The 22,121-nt window shown below is 36.1% G+C and overlaps 1 protein-coding gene across 1 annotated transcript; it reads left to right on the top strand.

Annotated features, from left to right (window-relative positions):
* Positions 1–276: 276 nt before the first annotated feature.
* On the top strand, positions 277–9,916 carry LOC106069416 (uncharacterized). The gene is made up of 5 exons (XM_013229067.2): positions 277–538; positions 2,062–2,245; positions 6,836–6,959; positions 7,462–7,682; positions 9,545–9,916. The coding sequence occupies exons 1-5, from the start codon at positions 491–493 to the stop codon at positions 9,733–9,735; spliced, it is 768 nt and encodes a 255-aa protein (XP_013084521.2). The 5' UTR covers positions 277–490; the 3' UTR covers positions 9,736–9,916.
* Positions 9,917–22,121: the final 12,205 nt, after the last annotated feature.

Raw genomic sequence — 22,121 nt, 5'->3', positions numbered from 1 at the left:
AAGGCTATATCAAATATCAATTAGCATTAATTCTAATATGTGATAGCACCACCTGAGTTAATATTGTTTCCATGTTCCCCCCCTCCACTCTGTACCAAGGACTTCACCATCTGACTGGTAAAACAAGATTTATGTTTCTCCACACTTTACTTTGGATATATAAATAAAAGTATACTTAGAATTATAAATTATTGTAGACCTACGTCAAACAACCCTGGCCCCTACCCCAGGTCATAAAAATGACTTTATGTTTTCAGGTGAACGCTTAGATAAGCCCTCTTGTTTCTTGTGTTACATCCTATCTGTCGTGATTGGACAGAACCAGAGCTAAACTCTTTGTTTCTTCTTATAATGTCTTTCTACAAAACGTGGGTCTATGTCGGTATTGGCAATGTTATATTGCAATGGTGCTCTATAGAGTTGTATCGGACTCAGTTGTAGTGAACTAAAAGTGTTTGGATAGTTCTGTCAACAGTTCTTCTACTTCACAATGCCGCTCATTCAGTTGCAGTGTTCTTATTTCAGTCTACTTTATGTGGTCAGTAATTTATTATTCATTTATAAAAGTTTTATATTTGAATTTAATAGAGTACAATATGCATTGTAGATTATGGGGAGCCCGCCTAGTTTTTAAAAAAAAATGCTCACCATTTCTTTTAACCGCGGTTACGACCAAGTATTAATCTACTCAGAGTAGGCCTATAGAAATGTATAGTTTGATGATATAGATCCAGGCTTTGTATAAACATTAAAAGACGGTAGTCTAGACTAGAATACTGGATTTAGTTAGATATATAGTACTGATAATATGTATTAATAAATTGTATGAGTATTCTTTTTTTAATTATAACGATCAAACCAGAATTTTCCCTGTAATGCCAATTAGCTAGTATTTTTGCCAAAGATATATATCTCAACTACCAGTGTATCTTGCTTGTTCAAACATCATGTGCAGTATGTTGATAGATAGCCCAATATTGAGTTGTATTTTCCTAGCTAGTTCAGTTACCTTGAACTCTATTTCTTCTCTTAATGTAAACCAAGCACAGAAATAAAATAATAGTGGTTTTTTTTACAGTTATTAGGTAAGTATAATTTATAATATAGGCATAGATTACTGATTTGGTTCGGCAAGGTTGTCATTGCAGGAAGTGGTAATGGATATAAGCACTCCACTACCTATAAAAAGCTTTCCAATGGCATGCTTCTCAAATAGCCTCTGACAACCAGTCCAACTCCTGGCCTTAACGAGTGGCTCAGATATTGAGTCCGATAGAACTGTTTTCACTAATAGTAGAAGGGGCAAAGGCGAGTAACTGGCCAGTAAGCCATGGCTGGCTACCTACCTAGGAGAGGGAAAACGCTGAATTCAAACCTCTGCTGCCTTGCAGCTATACCCAAACATAGGAAAGGCTTTGGCAGTCAACCCTAAGGAATAATCAGGAGTCGGTGATCCTTTGTAAGTTTGTAGCTTACAACGCTACACCCTGGCAGAAACGGCGACACTGCTGGCAGCAAACTACATCTGCATTTGCCGTTTCTTTGGATAAATCAACTTGTGGAGAGGGGGGGGGACTGCTGTTTGGCAACATTGTTCCGACCATAGCTAATGCCCAGGCATTCATCTCATTTGTATGAGAAAGTCGCTTCGTCATACTCATTACTGATATATGATAATACAACTATGTATCTCTTTTCAGTTGGCAAGTGTACACAGCCTCCCCAATACTAAAAATATGTATTTTTTTTCAGTTAGCAAGTGTACACAGCCTCCCCAATACTAAAAATATGTATCTCTTTCAGTTAGCAAGTGTACACAGCCTCCCCAATACTAAAAATATGTATCTCTTTCAGTTAGCAAGTGTACACAGCCTCCCCAATACTTAAAATATGTATCTCTTTCAGTTAGCAAGTGTACACAGCCTCCCCAATACTAAAAATATGTATCTCTTTTCAGTTGGCAAGTGTACACAACTTCCCCAATACTAAAAATATGTATCTCTTTTCAGTTGGCAAGTGTACACAGCCTCCCCAATACTAAAAATATGTATCTCTTTTCAGTTGGCAAGTGTACACAGCCTCCCCAATACTAAAAATATGTGCATGCAACCAGACCCAGAGTTGGCGAGCCTAGATGCTTCATGTCGTCAAGACTCGGACTGTGTGACCAAGTATTGTAGCGACCAAATCTGTGCATGTCCAAGTAATCACTACTTTGATAACTGCCAACTCTCTTGTCAAGAAGGTAACTGTTTGGCGTAATGTCACATTGAAAACGCACTCACACACCACACATTAAGTTCTTATTGGCTTCAGGTTGACTAGTAAAATCAAGTCCAAGGAAAACTTTCACGAAAGTCTCAATGATGTGAAAACTTGATTCAGTACTGAGCGACACAAAGCTGATGCTCCTGCTTACCAAGCCTGAGTTAAAACGTTCTCCCTCCATTGGCCGGTGAATTCTAGTAGCGTTCACCTTTTTCACTCCGCCCCCCCCCCCCCAAAAAAAAAAAGTTTTACTTATATATTTGCTAACTATTCTTACTGAAGATATTTAGTATATCAATCTATATCAATAGGTTTTTATGAAGTGTCTACAATCGCGAGTTACGTGCAAAAGATAACAATCCAGTGCTTAAATAAGTAAAATATAACTTTAAATATAAGCATGAAAAACATTTTAAAAATATTTTTGAACAATATTTAATGGAGGGTAGGCGTCGGTTGGAACCTGGACTAACGATTTTCCTAGAAATTTAACAGTTGATATCGCTGAGGTTTTGAGCCCACCCAGAAGGTTCTAGGTTCCATAATGGTATGAGATAATTGGAGATAATGTAAAATACGTTTTTAAAAGACGATTCCTCCCTTTATACGGCGGACCAACCTTTGTAAGAGCGAGTGTGTGTATACCAATAGGCCTATATGTTACATTTCACCTGAACGTCCCACTTTAAAACATCTATCCTAACACACTTCTGGCCTGTCAAGTCTATTTCTTTGTTCGATCAAGAAAATGATCTAGTTGTTGGAAACGCAAGGAAAAGTTTTAGCAGGTGACATAGTCGTATTTGTTTGTCCACCGCAAGTAGGAGAATTAGTGATCTGTGAGTGAATGAATCAGGTCCCTTGCCTATACAGTGGAGAGTTCTTTAAAAAAAACAACATACAGAGTAAGTGCTATGCAAAATGGTAAAAATGTCTATAGACTCCTACTATCAGAAATGCTAATGCATTACCGTGTTCAGTTAGATGAGAACAACTAAAACATTTTACTTTTTCATGGGAATTGTTTTCATTAAAATAAAAAAAAGGCCTTCTGACCTGAGCCCAGCAAACAAATCGTTAGATAGCCGACACCAGATCGTCAACTAAAAAGGGTAAACAAAGTAGGCTTAAGTGAGCAATAAAACGTAAAGACGTCACAGTAAAGTCTGTCGTGGTCTTGACCTTTTATTCATAGATAAGTCTACAGGTTTACAACATCTAAATATAGTATGTTCAATGTTGACTCGATAGTAGTACCTGTTAAAAATCTATTTAAGAAAGTTTCAGAGCTATAATAAGAATATCTATGTGACATGGCTGTTAGGATTCCACTTAGGTGATACGGGTCCACATATGACAGACATAACTCTATGAATAAGGCACCAGAAGGATCAAGTGGTTAGATTCTAAAAATATCATTGATATTCAGTATTTTTAGGTATATATCCTTGATATTGAGAATCCGATTTCATCACACCATGTTTGAAAACGGGTGCAACATTAGTCTTCTGAAATCTTACTGATTTTTAAAAAAATGAAATATGGATGAAGCCTACACATCACTGGGGGAGGGGAGGAGGGGGAAATCGCCGTGCCAATTGTCCTCACCCCGCCCCCATCAACGAGTCAAATCTTTTAGGCGGGAAGAGGCGCGGTTATATTTTTATGGTGAAATCACAAAATTGGTTTTAATTAATAACTAATCTGAATTAAATATAATACTTATTCTTATACAGATAGGATGCGGCACCTTATCATCCCTATACTCTATCGCTCCCCTCTCCGCTGTAAAATGACGTTAGAAACAGGACAGAGTCCTGTATGTCAATAATTTTTCATACAATGTTTATATTTGTTTATTGTCATAATTAGTATTAAACTATTTTTTTTCATTTAGCCCTTTCCGACTGTGATACGTTTCTGTTCTGGAAAATATTTTTTTTCTCACTTCAATTTTTTTTCAACAAGCAAAATATACACAAATCCTGTTTAAAAAAAACTATCTAAGGAGAAGAACTCCGCACTAACATTTATATCACTCAATAATATAGAAGTTGTTTCCCTTTTCAAACAAAATTAATTACCAATAATTAATTGACTAATTGGTTACCTTTTTAAAATTGATTCATGTTTTGTTAGGTACAATAAATAATTACTTAAAGTTAAAACTTGTACTGAGAAAAACTTTAAAAAAAAAAAGATTTAAAATGCATTTTTATTGCAGATTTATTTATTATGTAAACAATAGTATCACATTAAGAAATTAATCGGATACGAATAGCATACCCGGCTACGAACAGCATACCTATTACCCGGTAACTAAAGGCCTACTATTCATTGGCCAAGGTCTAGTAATTTTAAGATTAAATGTGTAAATTCATACGAGTTTTAGTCTAGATATAGTAGATTCTATATCAAGTTCTATATCTAGTTCTAGATCTAGACTTAAATCTAGACCTAGATTGACATAGATCTATTCTAGACTTAAACTTAGATCTATTTCTAGATATAGACTTAGATATAGTTCTAGACCTAGATTTAGATCTTGAATCTAGATTTAGATCTAAAACTAGGTCTAGTTTTAGCTAGATCTATGCATAGTTTGTATAACTAATGACAATGGAGATTGTTATTTGCGAGAGCCATTTGTACACTTAAAGTAGGTCAAGAATTATTAGTTTTTTTTCTTGTTGCCAATTTTCTAATTTTGTATGAAGAATAAATCGTTTTTAGTTTCTCTTTATTACATGTAACATGTTATTAATTTTGAATGAATGAATAAGGTTAATAATTATTATTTTAAAGAAATATAAGTGTACACTAAATTAATATATGGAGATGCTGTGGCTGAGGGGTAAAGCACTTGGAACCGGAAATCCCGTGTTCGAATCCTGGTGAAGACTCTAGGTGGACCACTTCGGGGGGCGATTATGAGTTTATGTTTCCACACAAACTATCTTTGTTACCTTGTTTTAATAGCTATGAGGAACCAAGTTCAGTATCAATTTAAAACAAGAAAATTCTTAAAAATACTTTTTATATAAAAAAAAAAGCTTAAACGAAGTGTAATTGTATTAAATAGTCGGTCTACGGAGATTGGTGACTGTAGTTTTCGTATATAATAGAAAACAGTATTTACTTATTGTAGTTTTAAATTTTATTTCACTTATATGTAGGCCTATATTAAATAGACTTTTCTCTTTAAAAACATAAACACTTTTTTTGTAATGTAGGTAGTTGATAGGACAGAAATTACATATTTTAGTAATATAATGTTGAAAAAATAAATTTTTAAAAATAAAATTTAAACCGTTTGCATAAATGTGTTTAAAATTTGGTAAATAGTGATCTCCCTTATTAAATAGTCCCCCTTGTTGTTGTTTTTTTTACTATTAATATTGAATGGTTTAAAAAGAATAGTCTATTTTTATGTAGAAAAAAACTGCTTGCATAGATGATTTTAAGAATTTAACATTTTCGCTTTCAGAAAAGAAAAAAAAGTAGCGTTCCATCACAACTGAATTTTCTATTTTACGAGATCTAAACGGGACGGGCGGACGGACAGACAGACAGACTGACAATACAAAACTAATAGCGGCGATTCCCTTTTCGGGGTCCGCTAAAATGCATTAACCTGCTGCTCTATATTAACAATAGGGGTTTGAATAAGGTACATAAATGGGGATACAAATCACACCAAGATGTAGATTTAGATGCCAAAGAAATTGGCAATGTCCACGTTTTTTCTCTTTTTATGCGCGAACTCTTGGAAGACATTTTGGGGAAAAGTCAAGTGGCTATCGTGGGCTGATATGGAGAAATAGCAAACTCAGTACACTACTAATTGTAGTTATAATAATAAGGCTAGTCTTGGTGTCCGGAGATTAGGTATAAGTGCAGCATCGCACTTGATGTTTCAACGTCTGCGCCTGTTTTTGGCAATATCTTTTCTTGGTCTGAGAAATCCGAGATTTTTAAGGCGCCCTGCGTCTAACCAACACTAATGGGTACCTGACTAAAGTTGGGGAAAGAAAAGTGGTTGGTCGTTGTGTTGGCCACCTGACACCCTGCTCTTTAACCGTTGGCCATAGAAATAGATGGCCTTAAAATCATTTGCCCCATAGATCGAAAGAGAAACTTACTTTAACTTCTTGTTCTCAAATGTGTATCCCACGGGCGCCCACAGCCGCAGCCATTAAATGAGATTTCAAATTTCTCTTTCGGAAGCCATTTCTTGCCTGGTATTTTACGTCAACTACGACAAGCTGGCGCCGGATCTCGTCTCTGGTGACTTGGGAGTCTCTTCTGTTACACCTCTTAAGCCCCCTTTGGCATACGGTCTTCCTATATTTATTTATTTAATGTCACTTTGACATTTTATGTAACAAAAAAAAAAAAGATAAAATAATTTTACTTTTATGTTCGTAGTGTTCAAAATATGGAAACCTGCCCTTTGACCTTTATCGCTTGCCCTTTAACCTGCATTTCTCGCTAACAAAAAGCCGGTCTGGAAGGTGCCGCCTAAGAATGGATATGCTACATAAAGATATTTTGTATTTCCTTTCAGAAAATGATGAAGCTGATCAGATAATGGCCATGAAGGCTGGTACCACTGCCATTGGAACTTTTCTTCTTATTGTTGTCTTAGTTGTGATCATGATCAAAGAGAGGTCAAGGGATGCTACTCCAAAGTAAGTTAATTCTTAGAAAGTTGGATGCTGCACTCAAGGCAAAGTTATCTAGTAATAATATATATTTATTTTGTATAGATTGCAAGGCCTGAAATACTCTGAAAGGGCTACTTTACTTTTCACTTGACTAATATGTCAAGAAAATTTTAAACTTGTTGACACGGGCTAATTGTTAAGTTACCTGTCATCTCGGCTTTGAAATAGAACTATGGATACAATACCATTTGATATTATGTAAGCTATGTGCATGTTTCTAAAAAAAAAAATAATAATAATAATTTTTAATCAATTTTTTCTACGTAATAATTAGAACTCAAAAGTTGTTTTTAAGGTAACAAAAGGTTAATATCAAAATGACTAAGTAAACAGTGCGCTTATTCCATCGTTAGGTCAGAGAGCTCTGTGTAGAGCCTTTAGTGATTTTAAAATATTTATCATGAATAAAAACAGAAAGCAATATAAAAGCTATAATAATAATAATAATGACTTCTATCCATTTCAGAACAAGCAAAACCAAAACTAAACAAGCCTCCAAGAAAAGTGTCGCCAATGGCAAGACTTCAAATTCTACAGCCATGAAACCGAAGCCTTACACAGCAGCCCTCACACCAAAGCCTAACACAGCAGCCTTCAAACCAAAGTCTAACACAGAAGCCATGACAAAGAACTTTCACGCAGTAAACATGACACCAAAACCTCCATACAAAGTCACTCAATCTACTGGTACGTCCTACTTAGAGAGAATACCTGTCTGTCTGTCTGTCTCACTCTTTCTGTCTGTCTATCTATCTCACTCTGTCTGTCTATCTATCTCACTCTGTCTATCTATCTCTGTCTGTCTGTCTATCTATCTCTGTCTGTCTATCTATCTCACTCTGTCTGTCTGTCTGACTGTCTGTCTATCTATCTCAGTCTGTCTGTCTATCTATCTCACTCTGTCTGTCTATCTATCTCACTCTGTCTGTCTGTGTGGTAAAAATTTTGCACAATTATTTCTTTTACCTGACACAAAAAGAAAAAAAATAAATTAGTAAATTAACTATTGGTAATTAATTATTTTGTTTGGTATCGAACAAGGAAAAGAAATTATACTTGACGTGGTCATATAAGTTGAATTAGTCCCCTTGAGAAGGCTTCAGCCCTCGAGTTAGAACTCAAGTCATACGACTTTTTAAAAATGCATTTAAAATCATTCACAGTAACACTCTTCCCCCCCTCCTCCATCTCCCCTCTTTCCCAACTAGTCCGAACACGTGACAGGATCATTGCGCGTTGAGACAAGTGATAGGATCATTGCGCAGTGAGAAGGCTAAAAGCATGAAATAGCGTTAAACAAAAACAATTGGTAAAAATATTTCTAATCGCACAGATTTATTATTTATCTATTACAAATATAATTACATAACTGGTCCAAACTAATTGATACAGTTACATTTATATAAGCTTTGCTTTTTTTTAAGTATTTTATTTTCTCTTTCTATTTTATTTTTACTATACGCCTTTCAAAATGTGACACTAATTTCTGAAGGTGATAAAGTAGGTTCTGTTTTTTTTTAGCTGTGTGAATTGTAAATAAAATTATTTTGACTATTCTTTCAGAAGGGCATTAGACTCAAAACTTAAATATTTGTTATTGTAGGCTACAATATAACATGAACACACACAAAAAACTCTCGTTAATAACAAGCATGCTTACACCCTTAATGTATCAGTATCGATATTCAATATATTACTAAATTTTTATACTTTTTTTTTCTTTCTATTTTGCAATAAAGGTTAAAGTGTGTATGCATATCTGTGAACATATTTAATCAAAAACCTTGTTGACTTATGTTAAGTTGTGAAGAGATATTGTGAAAATCTTTAGTGGTTGTTTTATAGATAAAACTTGTTATTTCATAGCTATTGCCTTTATTTATTTTCATTTTAAATTTGACTAAGCCTGGCAGTGCCAGAGAATGAAAATTAATTCATTACCATAGAAATAATAGTAATAAACATCGCCGTACCACTATCCCATAATTTAAGGAGCACGAGATGAAAACAACAAAGAAAATAGGGGAACCTAGGCTTGGAGATGAAGCGTTTATGGAAGTTATCTAAAACAGCAATATTGTTATATCAACCGAGGAAATAACATCAACAGACCTCACAGATACCTTCAAGGCCCTTAAAATCCCAAGGGACATTCTCGTTGCCTGTCAGTTGGCACTACTGAGGCAGACCTGCCACATCACCAGAAAATTTCTCAGTGGAAACTGATAAAGGGTCTACGATGAATTTTGTTTCCCTTTAACGAAACTCGACCCTGGCAGCGCTAGAGAATGAATACTCGTTTGTTTCTAACATAGCCTTCATAGGCCTAATAATAATAATAATAATAATAATAATAACATTGCAGACTTTTGAATTTTGTCAAAAACTGCATAGCTACAACTATTTACAAAATTCCATTTACTTTTAGATACACGGGATGTAGCACTATATACGGAATAAAAGGTTCCAGATGATACAGGTCATTTTATATAATTTCTTTAGACTGTGGTATGTCTAACTTGTGCTGGTTTGTTTCCATAACATTACAGGTCAGACGTATCCAATAAAGTCACCGACGTTGGCTGTGGTACCGCCTGACGAGACAAGGTTCACAACGAACAATCCTATCTACACTATTGCCTACAGTAATACTGACATTCATGTGTATAACACAGCCTATGAAAATGTTGCCTTTGCTGCGAGTTCCGATAACATCTACGAAACCAGCACAAGATTGTAATTGATATTGACCTTACGATACCAGACATGAACTATTTCTGGTTGTTTTTTTTCTTTTGGTCAAATAATTATAGCGGAAAATATATGAAATGCAAGCATAAGTTCAAATATACTAGTATTAATTTGATTTTTTAAATATATTTTTTACCATTTAGTTTTATTAAATGGGCTTAAAGCTCAAACTTTTTGTTTGTTTTTGTTTTTGGTCAGGAATTCAAAACGTAGAAAAACAGAATACAATCTGGAGAAAACTCGAACCCTAACCTTAACCCCTAACCCTAACCTTAAAACCTTTCTTGTTGTCAATAAGTCTAGAATTTTTGGCGTTTACAGCTAATGTGTTATTGTTTTCGATATATTACAAATTCTCCCAACCAAAAAATGTCTGAGCTTTAAAACATTCCCTTTTTAAGTCACAGTGTCCGTTGTAAAAAATAAAAGTAAGGAGTACAGGTAAGTCTTCCCCCATTCTCGGATCAAGTTGAAACTTTGCGCAATTATTCATTGTACCGGCACATTAACAAAACACGAAACAATCAAGAGATTAACCATTTATTTAATTAAATATTGGTAATTAATTATCGTCTTTGATATCGAAACAAGGGGAATAAATGCTACCATATGTGAATTTTTATATGGATTTACTCCCTTAATTACGTTTCTCACGATTTTTCTCCCACTTCCCATTCTCGCATCAAATTGAAATTTGTCATAATTATTTATAGCTGATCACAATACAGGAATCAATTTAAAAAAAACTAAATCAATTAGTTAAATAATTAGTTCTAATCAATTAAACTTGTTTTATATAGCAGAAAGGGAGCTAAACCCTGCAATATTTAGATCAATGTCAGTAATTATCGATTCTTTTCCTTAAATAAGCTTTCTTATTATTTTTTTCTTTTGCTTGTTTTATTGGGTTTGAAAAGATTAAATGTAAAAGAAATTGCATCTTGAATGGTTTAGACAAAGTGTTCAGATTAGAGCACTTAACAACATCTCAACACAAAGATCTTAGGTCCAATGACTTCTTTGAGATCTATATACAGAGAGTCACTCGACATAAAACTATGTATATTTCATCTATGTACTTTGTAGGCCAACTTCTGGAGGAAATAAATAAAAAAGAATAAAAACTAATAATTAAATAAACAGTTCACATTTTAACGATCAACATAACATACATTTTCAGCCCGTGAATGAGTGTATCAGCCTGTATCTGTTACAATGTTTTCTTCTGAGTGTATCAGCCTGTATCTGTTACAATGTTTTCTTCTTCTTCTCTCTCTCTCTTTCTATCTCTTGCTCTCTGGAACCCTTATTTTGTTTATTTTAACCTGCGTATCGTAATTTCTCCGATATAGACTATTGACTTGATTTGGCAAAATGCGCTTAATACTGCGCCCCGACACATACACGCTCGCATATTTCAGTAGCACTTTCATTTATCCACTCCCCCCTCCCCAGCCCACAAAAATATTAATCATGTGTAAGACTTTTCTTCGGCTTCTCAATTCAATCTATATTATATTTCGACCGTGACCCCCCCCCCCTTTTTTTTTGTTTGAATCAAATTCCACTTTTATTTTGATATTTTGCTCTCTAAATAAACAGAAAGACAATATGGTTTCATTGATTTCATTACTGTAATCGTTTATAGCACACGTTTTCAAAATTGTGTCAGTTTTGAATGTAGCGAAATGACAATAGGTCTAGATCTTTTTCACACAATTAGGATTACCTTTTTTTTTTTGGTCAGGGTTACAAAGCACCATATTTCTTGCTCTCTCTCTCTCTCTCTCTCTTTCTCTCCAAAAAAACAAGGTTACAAAGACTCAAAATCGGCCCCCTAAGTGGTCCACCCAGGAAGGAAAAAAGGCAGGTTTCAATATTTTCAGAAGAATATCGGTAGTAAATTCTATCAGACAGGTTTCAATATTTTCATAAAGAATATCATAATGGAATTCTATCAAAGGTAAAGGACAGAGAAGAATAGAGAAAGAAGGTTGATAGAAGGGATATGTGAAAGTGAATGTGAAGTTATATATGAACCTGGCCTAACAGATGTCTTATAATTGATCTCATTGTTTTGTTTTGTTCTGTTCCTGAACTAATGCAATTTGGTAAATCGTTAATGTAAATTAAAAATAGTAGTGTACCTAAGACTGTTTCTTGAGGTACACCTGAGTTTACTGTTATTGGTGTTGATTTAGAGCCATTTCTTATTACAGTTTGTTCTCTCCCTATCAGAAAATCTTTAATCCACTAGCAATGGACCATTAATGCCGAAATATTTTAGCTTTTTAAGCAAACTATGGTGGTGAACTTTGTCAAAAGCCTTGGAAAAATCTAGTAAGATAGCATCTATTTGCTCACTGTTATATAAACCTTTTGAAAAATCATCATTTAGTCCTATTAGTTGCGTTTCACATGATCTATATTTCCTAAAGCCATGTTGATATGGAGTAAGGACATTATGTTTGTCTAAGTGGTTTATGATGTTACTACATATTATGTGTTCTGGGATTTTACATGTGATGCTGGTAAGTGATACTGGTCTATAGTTTCCTGAGTCAGATTTTTCTCCTTTTTTAAATAGGGGGGTGACATAAGCTTCTTTCCAGTCCCTTGGTTCTCTGCCCTGGTTAAGAGATGCCTGAAAAAGTATTTTGAACACTGGTGCTAGCTCATTGCTTAGTTCTTTGAGTATTCTAGCTGGAATACCATCAGGTCCAGACGCTTTATTCGGTTTGATGTTGGCTAATAGTTTTTGGATTCCCTTTTCTTGTACTACTATATCTTCTATGTTGTCTACTTGGTTCAAATTAAGTAATATGTCTATGTCTCCGGGGGCTGAGAATGCTGATGCAAAGTATTTGTTTAGGATGTTTACTTTAGTTTCATTATCATTATGTTGCTCGCCTTTGCCCTTTCTCCTGTCTGTGGTAACGGTTCCGCCAGGCTCAGTAACTAAGCCACACATGAAGGCCAGGAGTTGAGCTTAACAGGTAGTGTAGGGTAGGTTTTGCCAACAAATGCACAGATGCGTTGAACATTACTCTGAGCTCTACGCCACAACAAGCTCAGTCTCTGACTCAGCCCTTAAGGCCATCATACAATTACCCACAATGAACGAGCTAGATGAAACACCCACCCTAATAGAACTCAACAAAGCCATAGACAACATTGCTGCCCGCAAAGCACCCGCAAAGCGATGGTATCCCCCCAGATCTTCTAAAACAATGCAAAACTACTCTAATCCAACCTCTACACGAACTGCTTTGCAAATGTTGTCAAGAAGGTGCTGTGCCACAAGACCTGCGGGATGCTAAAATCATTACACTGTATAAGAACAAAGGTGACAGAAGCGACTGCAACAATTACAGGGGAATCTCCCTCATAAGTATTGTAAGCAAAGTCTTTGCTCGAGTGATACTTCCCAGGCTACAAAAACTCGCTGATCGAGTCTATCAGGAATCACACTGCGGCTTTCGCTCAGGGAGATCCACGATTGACATGATTTTCTACATCAGCCAACTCCAGGAAAAGTGCAGAGAACAAAGGATGCCTTTGTACATTGCGTTTATTGACCTGACAAAGGCCTTCGTCTAGTTAGCAGAGATGGCCTCTTTAAAATTTACAGATAATAGGCTGTCCACCCAAGCTACTGAATGTAATCATATCTTTCCACCAAAATATGATGGGTACAGTGCAATTCAACGGTGCCAGCTCTGAAAGTTTCAGTATAAACAGCGGAGTTAAACAAGGATGTGGCCTGGCCCCAACCCTCTTTGAAATACAATTTTCACTGCTAATCCACAACGCGTTTGACAAATCCACCGAAGGCATCTATCTCCATTCCAGATTTGATGGCAAACTCCTAAATATTGCCAGACTGAGGGCCAAAACAAAAATCAGAGCCACCCTCCTAAGAGATATGCTATTCGTGGCTAACGCAGCGGTAGTGGCACACACGCAAGGGGAACTCCAGTCACTAATGTCCCGCTTCTCTCAGGCCTGTAAAGAATATGGCTTGACTATTAGCACGAAGAAAAAAAATTTTATGGGACCATCTGCTACAGCACCACCCTCCATCCTCATTGACGATAACAAGCTGGACGCCGTAAACGAGTTCTGCTATCTGGGATCCACAATTACAGATGACCTGTCTCTAGAAGAGGAGATAAAAAAACGCATAGGGAAGGCTGCCTCGACCTTCGCTAGACTCAGGCTAAGAGTTTGGGAAAATCATAAGCTAACTACGGTGACCAAAATGTAAGTCTACAAGGCATGCGTTATGAGTACACTGCTGTATGGCAGTGAATCATGGACCACCTACGCAAAGCAAGAGAGAAAACTTAACTCATTCCATTTGAGATGCCTCCGTAGGATCTTGAATGTCACATGGAAAGAAAAAGTGTGCAATACTGAGATCCTTGCGAAATCAGGTATTCCCAGCATCTTTACAGCCCTCATACAACACCGTTTGCGCTGGCTTGGACATGTTCGCCGGATGGAGGACGAGCGCATCCCGAAAGTCATCCTCTATGGACAACTCGCGACTGGCACAAGAAAACTGGTCGCCCCCACCTCCGTTACATAGATGTAATAAAACGTGACCTCAAATCAGTGAACATCAATACTGACAATTGGGAAGACATAGCTCTAGACCGCAACAGATGGAGAGAGACAGTGACCAAAAAGTTATGGACAGTGAAAGTACATGGGTCTCAGGAAGAAAAACGTACAATCCGAAAAACGGCCAGCTCCTCTACCACCGAAGCAAAAGCCACCTTAACCTGCGCTATCTGTGGACGGGAGTGCCTCTCCAAAATAGGGCTCCACAGCCACATGAGGAAGTGTGCTCTGAGATGAACCATAGTCGTTCTACGACTGAAGGAGGCCAATGATGATGTATTATGTTATCTTCTCCTTTTAATGGCGCTATGCCTGTTGTTTCCATTTTCTTAGACTTAATGTATGATTATAGGTTTTTTATTGTTATCTTTAGATATTACATTTATTATGTATTCACTCTGCAGCTGTCTGCTTACTTTTTTGTGTTAGGTGTTTAATTTTTATATACTTTGTATAAACTCTTTTTTGCCTTCGTTTCTTTAAATTTTCTATATAGGTTTTCCTTCTGTTTACAAAGATTCTTTAATCTATTATTAAACCAGCATTTATTTATCTTGTTATATGTGTATTTAGTTGGTATACGATTTTCTATAATGCTTTTAAGATAGTTTTTAATGAAATTCCAGAGGTCATCTACTGTTTGGTTAATGTCTAATTCTAATAAGAATGTTTGTTGAAAGTTTAATGCAGATTGGTGTAGTTGTGTTAGGTTACATTTATTCCAGAGTAAGGTTTTTCTTTTGGGTTTTGTATTGGCTTCTGCTTTTATCTGACTGTGTATTTTAATGATATCATGGTCTGATAGACCAGGGATAATATCATAATCTACTACTAATCCAGGTCTGTTGGTTAAGAAGAGATCTAATGTGTTGTTTAATCTAGTTGGTTTTTTAATGATTTGATCAAATTTAGGTTTTGTAAAGTTTCTATGAAAAGCTCATTTATGTTGTTGAGGTTTTGGTGTTTATCTATGGTTAGGGTTTTTCAATTTATATCAGGTAGGTTGAAGTCACCCATAATCCAAAAAACTGCATTTTATTTTTTTTCTTTAAGTGTAGTTAACTGATTAAATAGTTCTTGCATGTACTCTGAACTAGAATTTGGTGGTCTGTAGATACTTCCTATTATTAGGGATGTTGAGGTGGTGTTGATTTTACTAAATATTGATTCTAAATTTTTAGAGTTAGGTAAGGTAATTTCTTCTGCTAATTCCGTTGTTTGTTTGTTTGTTTTTAATCTAACATCCATTAATTTAAAAAAAAAAAACACTATTAGTTGCATTGGATGTTTAAATCTAACATTCATTAGTTATGAGCAAAAATAATCACTCTTGACTATGTAGACTCTATGAAGTGGGTAGATCTTTCTTTTTTTTTTTTTTCGGTTATTCCATTCTGTGGCTATTGTTATGTTTTTTCTTGTTTATTTAATTTTTTTTAATTTTTTTTTAGAATATGGTGGCTGCCATGGTCTTATGCAGACAATTTTTTATATACCTTTAGCAGTTATCAGATAAATCCAGTGGCGTAGCTACCAATGTGCGGGTGGTGCGGGCCGCACAGGGCACCAAGTGGAGAGGGGCACCAAGTGGAGAGGGGCACCAAAATTCCCCCAGTGTGTATTAATTTCCTATTTCCATGAGCGTTTCAGTAAAAACGACGAATTGTATGGACACGAACAAACATAAACTACTGTATTTTAAACATGAACTAACGATTTATAAACTAGTCATGTCGCTATTTTGTTTCATCTCCTTGACTATTTCTTCCATACAATGTAAGCTATAGAACAGTTTGAATCAAATTTACTAGATTTATTTCGGACACACGGTACATGTTGTTACTACACTGATCGATGCTCTGTAATATAAGGAAGAAGAAGAAGATAGGCCAACCTTTTTTACTTCATTGTTTGGTCCACTGGTTTAATCTAGATATAGAGTTTACAAATACATTACTAAACTCTAGCTCTAAACGATTGTCTTAGTTTATTCATTTCTTTATGATTCTTTATAGTTTAATTTTGGAAATAATTCTATTGTAATGTCAATTTTTTAAATAAGTTAACCTTTGTTTTCTACGAGTTGTTTTTTTAACTAACTAGTTAATTGTAATACTGTAAAGTAAACAAAATGATGAACACTGCTCAAGACAGACTAGTCTGGCTAGCGCCTCAAAACCATTTTAAGTTCAGACGGAGAAATCGGCATCTCTGATTGAATTGGCTGACGGCATGGATCAAAGAGTGACTTGGAGTTAGTAAAATTACTATCAAAATACGATCCACTCTTGAGGGAGCATGTGCTTCGAACTAAGCTTTGTTCCAGACCGAATACATACATGTCTCCACAAATACAAAATAAATTTATTACAATATTGGGGGATCACGTTAAAAAACAAATCATACAGCAAGTAAAACAAGCCAAATATTTATATATGACTTTTGACAGTACACCTGACATCTCAAAGTTGGATCAAACTTCCCAAATTTTACGGTACGTTGTCATGGATAATGACGGGGTGCAGGTTCGCGAGTCTTTTATTGACATCGACACAAAGGACAAGCATGCTGCTGGAATCGCTGAGATGATTCTAGAGAAACTGCGTTCGGATGGCTTAGACATAATGGACTGCAGGGGTCAAGGCTATGATAATGCTGCGGTCATGAAAGGTCAAAACTACGGTGTCCAAAAACGTATTCTAGAAGTAAATCCCAAAGCACTATTCATTGCCTGCTTAAACCATTCTCTTAATTTAGCAGGAATTCGAGCTGCTGAAGCTGAAGTCAATTCGGTAACATTTTTTGGTACACTTTTCTCAACTTCAACACACCGCTGGGATATCCTCATCAAAATAATCGGAACTAGCCTTAAACGTTTAGTTTTGACCCGCTGGAGCGCCAGAGGAGAAGCCGTCAAGATGGTTAGGAATACATTTTCTAAAATTATAGAAACTCTGGAGACAATATCTAGCAGAGATGAAAATTCATCGACTAGATCTGAAGCAGATGGATTATTAGTTGCCATTCAGTCTTTTAATTTCCTCACCTATCTTGGATTTTGGGCTCCTGTTTTAACTGAAATTAATGATGCGCAAGTCTACCTTCAAAAACAATTATTGTCTATTCGAGACTGCTCACTCAAACTAAAAACATTAGAGACATTTTTAAGTAGTAATCGAGAGGACATCACTAAAGCCAGCATTACCTTTACCGAAAGCGTGTGCTCAGATCTGAGATTCAGTACAGAACCTCAAAAACGTATTGGTCATAAGAAAAAGATGCCTGGTGAGAAAAGTGACGACTCTGTACTTACACACAAAGAAGAGCTACGAAGGGAAATTTATTCTATCTTGGACAGGATTGTTCAAGAAATAATCATCCGATTCGAGCAACTTTATGATGTAGCAGATAGGTATGAATTTTTGTCGCCTTCCCAGCTATTAAATCCTCAGGTCGAAATAAATCTCGATAGTACTCCTCGCGACATTGATAAAAACGAATTTCTGCTGGAGCGAAAGAGTCTTCAACGGTTTGTTAGTTTCATCAGAAGTCTCCGAACTTCCAAAACAAAGACCTGTTGAGCTCTTGAAATTTATAAAAAAAAATATCAGCTAGATGATTCAGTCCCGAATATCGTCCTCATGATTCTCATATTTTTTACTATTGCGGTAAACGTCGCTTTATGCGAGAGAAGTTTTTCCAAACTTAAACTGATCAAGGATTACTTGCGATCAACGATGACAAATTTACGACTCACTAATTTAGCCATTTTGTCCATTGAATAAGAGCTGGTGGAAAAAATTGATTTCGATAACATTATTGATACTTTTGCCAGCAAGAAAGCTCGTAAAATTCACTTGTAGTATGTTTATGTAAAAGTGATTTTTTGAATTAACAATATTTGATTAATGAATACATATTATTTTGAACAAAAAAGTAAGGTTTTACAATGTTATTATTTAGTTAGCTTTTTTTTTGGGGGGGGGGGCATCAAGATGAGGTCCCGCACCAGGCATCATATACTCTAGCTACGCCACTGGATAAATCATTCAACAAGATCTTTTACTGCGTAGTGTGTACAAGAAAACCAAGAAGAGACACGCACAAAATAATGATTTAGATATATTGATATACTTGACAGATATTACCCGCTGCCCGAGGGTCTTGTTGAGGTAGTCACTGATGTAGTGCATAAGAAACAATTAAAGGAAATAATAATGTTATAAGTAAAGCGAATGCATGAATTCAGGAATAAAACAATATTATAAATGGAGCTAAAAATATTTAATTGACCTGAATTCAATTTTTTATGAAAACATTGGCGATCGAATGTAGATCTATGTAAAAATGCTTTAGAAAAACAAATTTGAATGTTAATTTGATTAAATATGAAATGAATGGACTATTATTAATATGTGCATCTGTTTAATTATAAAACTATCTTTAAGAAGACAAGTTCTATCATCTTAGAGTTGAAATAGAGTTTTAGACCTAGGAATAGAGAGAAGTGTAACATTTCGCGAAATGTCTAATAGAAGAATGTTCGTGAGGAATTCTAAATTCGCAGATATACGGAAAGAATTTATGTAACAATGCATTTGAAACACAAATTTGAAGCTTAATTTTATTAAAAAATGAAATCAATGGACTATATTTTGTATTTTCATGTGTCAAAGTAAAAACTATCTGCGCAAAGTGTAGTTTCTAAAATTAGATCTAGATTTAGATCCTTTCGATCTTTTCATGTAAAAATGGTAAACATAGCCTAGATCAGGGGTCTCAAACTCATTTCAGCATGTGGGCCACAGTGGAAAGTAACAACCATTCAGCGGGCCGCACGACAAAAAGAGAATGTTTTTTCATTAAATTTTACGAACACTACTGTCACTGCAGTTAAATTATAAAATAAAGTTTTTATAATTATTAATTACATTTAGTTCAGTTTATTACATGCACAGGCAGTTTTGTTTACTAAAATAAGTTGACGTTGTCTCTGTCACTTATTAAAAAGCTGAAACTGTAGTTCCCCAAAAAACAACAACTATCATTTCTAGGCCTACTGCAGATGGCTCGTCACTTATGTTTCTTTCCACTCAGCTGAGAGCGTTTGGCAGAGACCAGACCATCGACATTAGGCCTGAAGTCGCGTGTAGTGGCAAGCCGCAAGGTTGCTTTCATATGCTTATCAGTCAGTCTTGATCGTAATGCTGTTTTTTTAAATCCTTCTGGAAAAGACTGTTCGCAAACGTACGTACTCCCAAACATCGCTAGAATTCTAGCAGCTGCGCAGAATACGTTTTGGAAATTTCTCTCTGGGAAGAAACTGGTAGAAATCTGGAACACCAACATCAGCGTATTTTTGCTTCAGAACAGTGTCACACTGCAGGTCCAGTAGTTCCATCTGGACTTCCTCTGGAACGTTTTTGACTTCAACTACGAACGGAATGGCAACAAGAAAAAACGGTGGTTCGAGAGCACTGAATTGCTGAAAGCGGTGTTCAAAATCTTCCAATAGTCTGGCGCAGTGGTTCAACCGTAATGCTCTGTAGAAAAGACAAATGAGCCAGGTTTCCATCTGCCCGCTGAGTGGCCCACAAAGTCAGCTTGCATCTGAATGATTTGATGCGGTCAAACATCACGATAATCAGCTGCTTTGTGCCCTGTAGTTGTGAATTGAGTGCATTGAGATGTTGCGTGATGTCAGTAAGAAAAGCAAGATCCGACAAAACATTGGGTCACTGAGCTGAGGTACGTCTCCGTCTTTCATTGCCATGAACAAAGCTATTCCACGACTCAACCATCTGACTTCCGTATGATAAAGCAACTCTTCGTATTCCGTTTCTAAATCAGCTAGAAATGACACAAACTGTCTGTGGTTGAGACCCCGTGCACGTATGAAGTTCACCATCTAAATGACAACATCCATCACGTTCTTCACTTGTTGGTGCAGAATACCGTTAATCCAACAACACCAACCTTTTCTGAACACATTGCTGGTGCACCTCCGTAGCCACTGAAACAAGTTTTCCCACGGTAGCCCACACATGTCAATACAAGCTTCCAGTTCTTGAAACACGTCGCGTCCAGTCGTCGATCCTTTCATGGGTAGTAAGTCCAATAGCTCTTCAACAATATTCAAGTTTTCGTCGACCCCACGAATGAATACGGCACAGTATGCGGTGTCTGTTACACCAGTAGACTCGTCCAGTGCAATGGAATATGCTACAAAGTTTTTTGCAGCGGCAATCAGTTGCTGTTGAACATTTGTCGCTGACTCGGTGATCCTGCTTGCAACTGTGTTCGCAGACAAAATTATGCCTTCGAGGAGTTTCTTTTTCTTGGGGCAGATAATTTCACACGTCTGTAGCGTACACTCTTTTACAAACTTGCCTTCAGTGAATGGTCGTGATGCCTTTGCTATCATCTCGCTGACAATAAAGCCTGCTTTCACAGAATCTTCGCTTGCAGTGGGCGGACACCTGATTTACTGATTTGTGCAGTTGTAAATCATTTCACGGCTTATATGCAATCATTGTAAATTTTATCTATTTTTTTTTTAATTTGCGGACGTGGCCGCGGGCCACACAAATATATTTCGCGGGCCACATGTGGCCCGCGGGCCATATGTGGCCCGCGGGCCATGTGTTTGAGACCCCTGGCCTAGATCGATGAAGTTATAATGCTTTCATAGAGTTGGTCAACTTTGTTTTAGGGCTACAATACATAAACTACGGTCTAAGTTAGTACCCAAGGAACATTTCTGCCAAGTTTTATCAAGATTAGTCAAACGGTTTTTATTTCTTTTCATAACATACATACATATATACATACATACATACGCCTAATTAAACTTTCTACTTTATATAATAGAAAGATATATAGATCTAGGCCAGTGATGCCAAAATACGGCCTGCGGGCCAGATCCGTCCCACGCGACATGGTTTCATCCGGCCCTAACAAATAGTCAGCACAAAGTGTAGAAAATACATCCCCACCCCATTTTTTTTAAAGTTGAAAAATGTTAGTTTACCTAACTTAGGGCCCTGACTTTTTCTCTGATTGTTTGGTACCATGACATTTAACATTTGTACATTTACGAAACGGGAAAAGGGAGAGTCGAAGAAACTACAAGTGGACTCTGAATGCTTAATCTACCAAGAAAAGTGAACAGATTTTGACTTGTCTGTAGAACATAATAAGACAAGGTATTTGTTTTTTAAAGAAAATTTAGCTGTTTAAAAAAACAATAACATAAAAACGGCGGCATTCTTGGTTTGAGCTGCGAATTATAATATTGTTAAACTACGCTTAGACTTAGAGATTGAAGGATTGATGGGAATATTTACTAAAAGAGAAAGAAAATGAGTCGTTGGTATAGCTAGCTAAAATGTTGATACATTAAATGTAACATTTTAATTAGAGAAGTGAAACAGCTTTCCAACGAGTTTAAAAAAAAAAAAGATAAACTTCCACTATCCCGTTAATTAATGTAAGTACTAGATCCACACGTTTCTCAGAAGATTGTTTCCGCTCAATTTCATTTCGTTATTGAACATTTTCGGTCATATGGCCCCCGACACGAGTGTCGAGACCTAAAATGGCCCGCAGGTTGAATTAGGTTGAGCATCACTGATCTAGGCCTATAGATCTAGAATCTATGCTCAATCCTAATTGGACAAGTAGAATCTAACTTCGGCAACAGAAGATTTCTTAGTTACCAGGAGCAATATTTAGCTGCGCATGAGCAGA

Source organism: Biomphalaria glabrata, chromosome 6 (genome assembly GCF_947242115.1).
Source record: "Biomphalaria glabrata chromosome 6, xgBioGlab47.1, whole genome shotgun sequence".
NCBI classification, from domain to species: domain Eukaryota; kingdom Metazoa; phylum Mollusca; class Gastropoda; family Planorbidae; genus Biomphalaria; species Biomphalaria glabrata.
Note: the sequence above shows the minus strand (reverse complement) of the source record. Positions and strands in the feature narration are given on the sequence as shown.